The sequence below is a fragment of the Paramisgurnus dabryanus genome, chromosome 10 (genome assembly GCF_030506205.2).
Source record: "Paramisgurnus dabryanus chromosome 10, PD_genome_1.1, whole genome shotgun sequence".
NCBI lineage: Eukaryota > Metazoa > Chordata > Actinopteri > Cypriniformes > Cobitidae > Paramisgurnus > Paramisgurnus dabryanus.
Genome location: NC_133346.1, coordinates 5672024 through 5674240, shown reverse-complemented (window position 1 = coordinate 5674240; position 2217 = coordinate 5672024). Strand labels below are relative to the sequence as shown.

At 33.3% G+C, this 2217-nt stretch overlaps 1 protein-coding gene across 1 annotated transcript; it reads left to right on the top strand.

Annotated features, from left to right (window-relative positions):
* The first annotated feature begins 784 nt into the window (after nucleotides 1-784).
* Nucleotides 785-1750, top strand: LOC135746742 (trace amine-associated receptor 13c-like). The gene has a single exon (XM_065265419.1). The coding sequence runs from the start codon at nucleotides 785-787 to the stop codon at nucleotides 1748-1750; it is 966 nt and encodes a 321-aa protein (XP_065121491.1).
* Nucleotides 1751-2217: the final 467 nt, after the last annotated feature.

Below are 2217 nucleotides of genomic sequence, written 5' to 3'. Positions count from 1 at the left end.
TAACATCGACACCTTTATAGGTTGATTTTTTCAGCTGTATAAGTCATCTGTTTCTCCTTTTTAGAAAAAAAACATTTATACCCCATAAAACAAAATTGCATTAATTTTATTCTTTGCATTGCGAAATAGCATTTATTTCTGAAATTAAACCCAAAATAACAAACCTTAATCACCTATGCAGTTTATAAATGAGAGCTCGGTAGGATGTAATGTAGGCTTTGAATTGAGATGCAACCAAATGATTTTCTTATACCATCATAGATCTAGAAGTGGTTACAATCAAACGTGACTTATCGATTCCAAAATACACTTAAAATATGAATTTTATTAATTCTCCCCAACTTTTTGTTTGCTTCAGAAGACATATATGAATCTAGGAGTCTTTTGACAAACAGACAACCACTATTTTTGCCATTACAAAGCTAGGAAGAGCCAGGATATTATTTAATAAATCTCTAAATGTGTAACACAAGAAACTCAATTCCATACAGGTAGGTGTATTTGTCTAAGTTGAGCAAATTAATGACTCATTTTAATTTTGGGGTGAACTATTCCTTTAACTACATGTTTCATTTGAAAGGAAACATACTGTAACACAAACCAGATTCTTAAATTTTTTTTAAAGATATTTAAATTAATACATCAAAAAATATCCAAAGATTATATCGTTATGCAGCATCAGAGTAGGTGGTAAAGGGGTTGAGTCAGTCTGATTCAGATTCTGTATAAATGACAGAACAGAACGGAGATCAAATCAAACTCCTATCAGGAGGAGACTTTACTCATGTCCTATGAGACAGAAGATCATGAGACTCAATACTGCTTTCCTGCCATTAACTCATCATGCATCAAGACAAAACGCTCCACACATGAATACAATATCATGTATGTGTTTTTTTCAGCGCTGTCAGTATGGACTGTGTTTATGAATCTGCTGGTGATCATCTCCATCTGTCACTTCAAGAAGCTTCACACTCCAACCAACATGCTCATTCTCTCTCTGGCTGTGGCCGACCTGCTCGTAGGACTTATTGTCATGCCCTTGGAGGCAATTAAGTTGATTGAAACATGTTGGTACTATGGAGACACTATCTGTAGACTGTTTTTAATAATATTGGGATTGCTGCTTTCTACATCTCTGAGTAATTTAGTTTTAATAGCTGTTGACCGTTATGTGGCTGTGTGTCACCCTCTGCTGTACCCACAGAAAATAACAACGGCTAGAACAATAATTATTATCTGTGTTTGGTGGTTTTTGTCTTCTGTTTATAACATTGCAATTATAAGTATCTCACATAGAAATAACACATGTTATGGGGAATGTATAGCTATGCTTACATTTGTCTGGTCAATTGCTGATTTATTCCTGTCTTTCCTGTTTCCTTGTACCGTCATTATAACTTTATATCTGAGAATCTTTTATGTTGCACATCAGCAAGTGCAAGTTATAAACTCTCTGATGAGGAGTGGAAAACATCTAACAGAAGGTTCAATGAGGAGGAAATCTGAGAGAAAAGCCGCTCTGACATTAGGAATCATTGTGACGGTTTATCTGTTTTGCTGGATCCCCTTTTTTATTTTATCTCTAACACCAAACACAAGCATGACTTCTGCTGTAGCCTATTTTATGTTATGGATGTTGTATATTAATTCAGGTCTGAATCCTCTCATCTATGCTATATTTTACCCCTGGTTTAGGAAGTCAGTTAAACACATCCTAAATCTATCCATTATATTTAAACCAGTATAACTTCTTGTTCATTATAATAATATTTACGGTTCTGGGTTTACTGGAATTATTCTCTCATGAACCGGTCAGTGGTGTTCAACACAATGTATTATATCAAAACCTGAAAAAAAGTTTTTAAAAAGGCAAAATTTGGCAATTGAGTGTTTGTTATAAAACTAATAAACCAACCAGGATGCCTAGAAGGTTTATGAAAACTGCAGGCCAAACATATAAATTATAGGTGACATATGTAAAAGAGTATACTGTTTATTATTCACTAATTTCTTTGTTACAGTTAATTAAACTCATAAAAACAAGTACTCAGGTTTAAGTCTTAAATGCATCAGATTATGCAGTACAGAACAAACAAGCAAATAAAAACATGCACAGAGTTGTAATTAGTACTTGATTAGTTTTTCGGGACAGATGTTCCAAAAAGAACTGATTTTAATGTAAAATATGAATTATTTTACAGTATGTATATAAAT

Coding starts and splice junctions, on each gene's coding strand:
- LOC135746742 (XM_065265419.1), top strand. CDS start 785: ATGTCCTATGAGACAGAAGATCATGAGACTCAATACTGCTTTCCTGCC.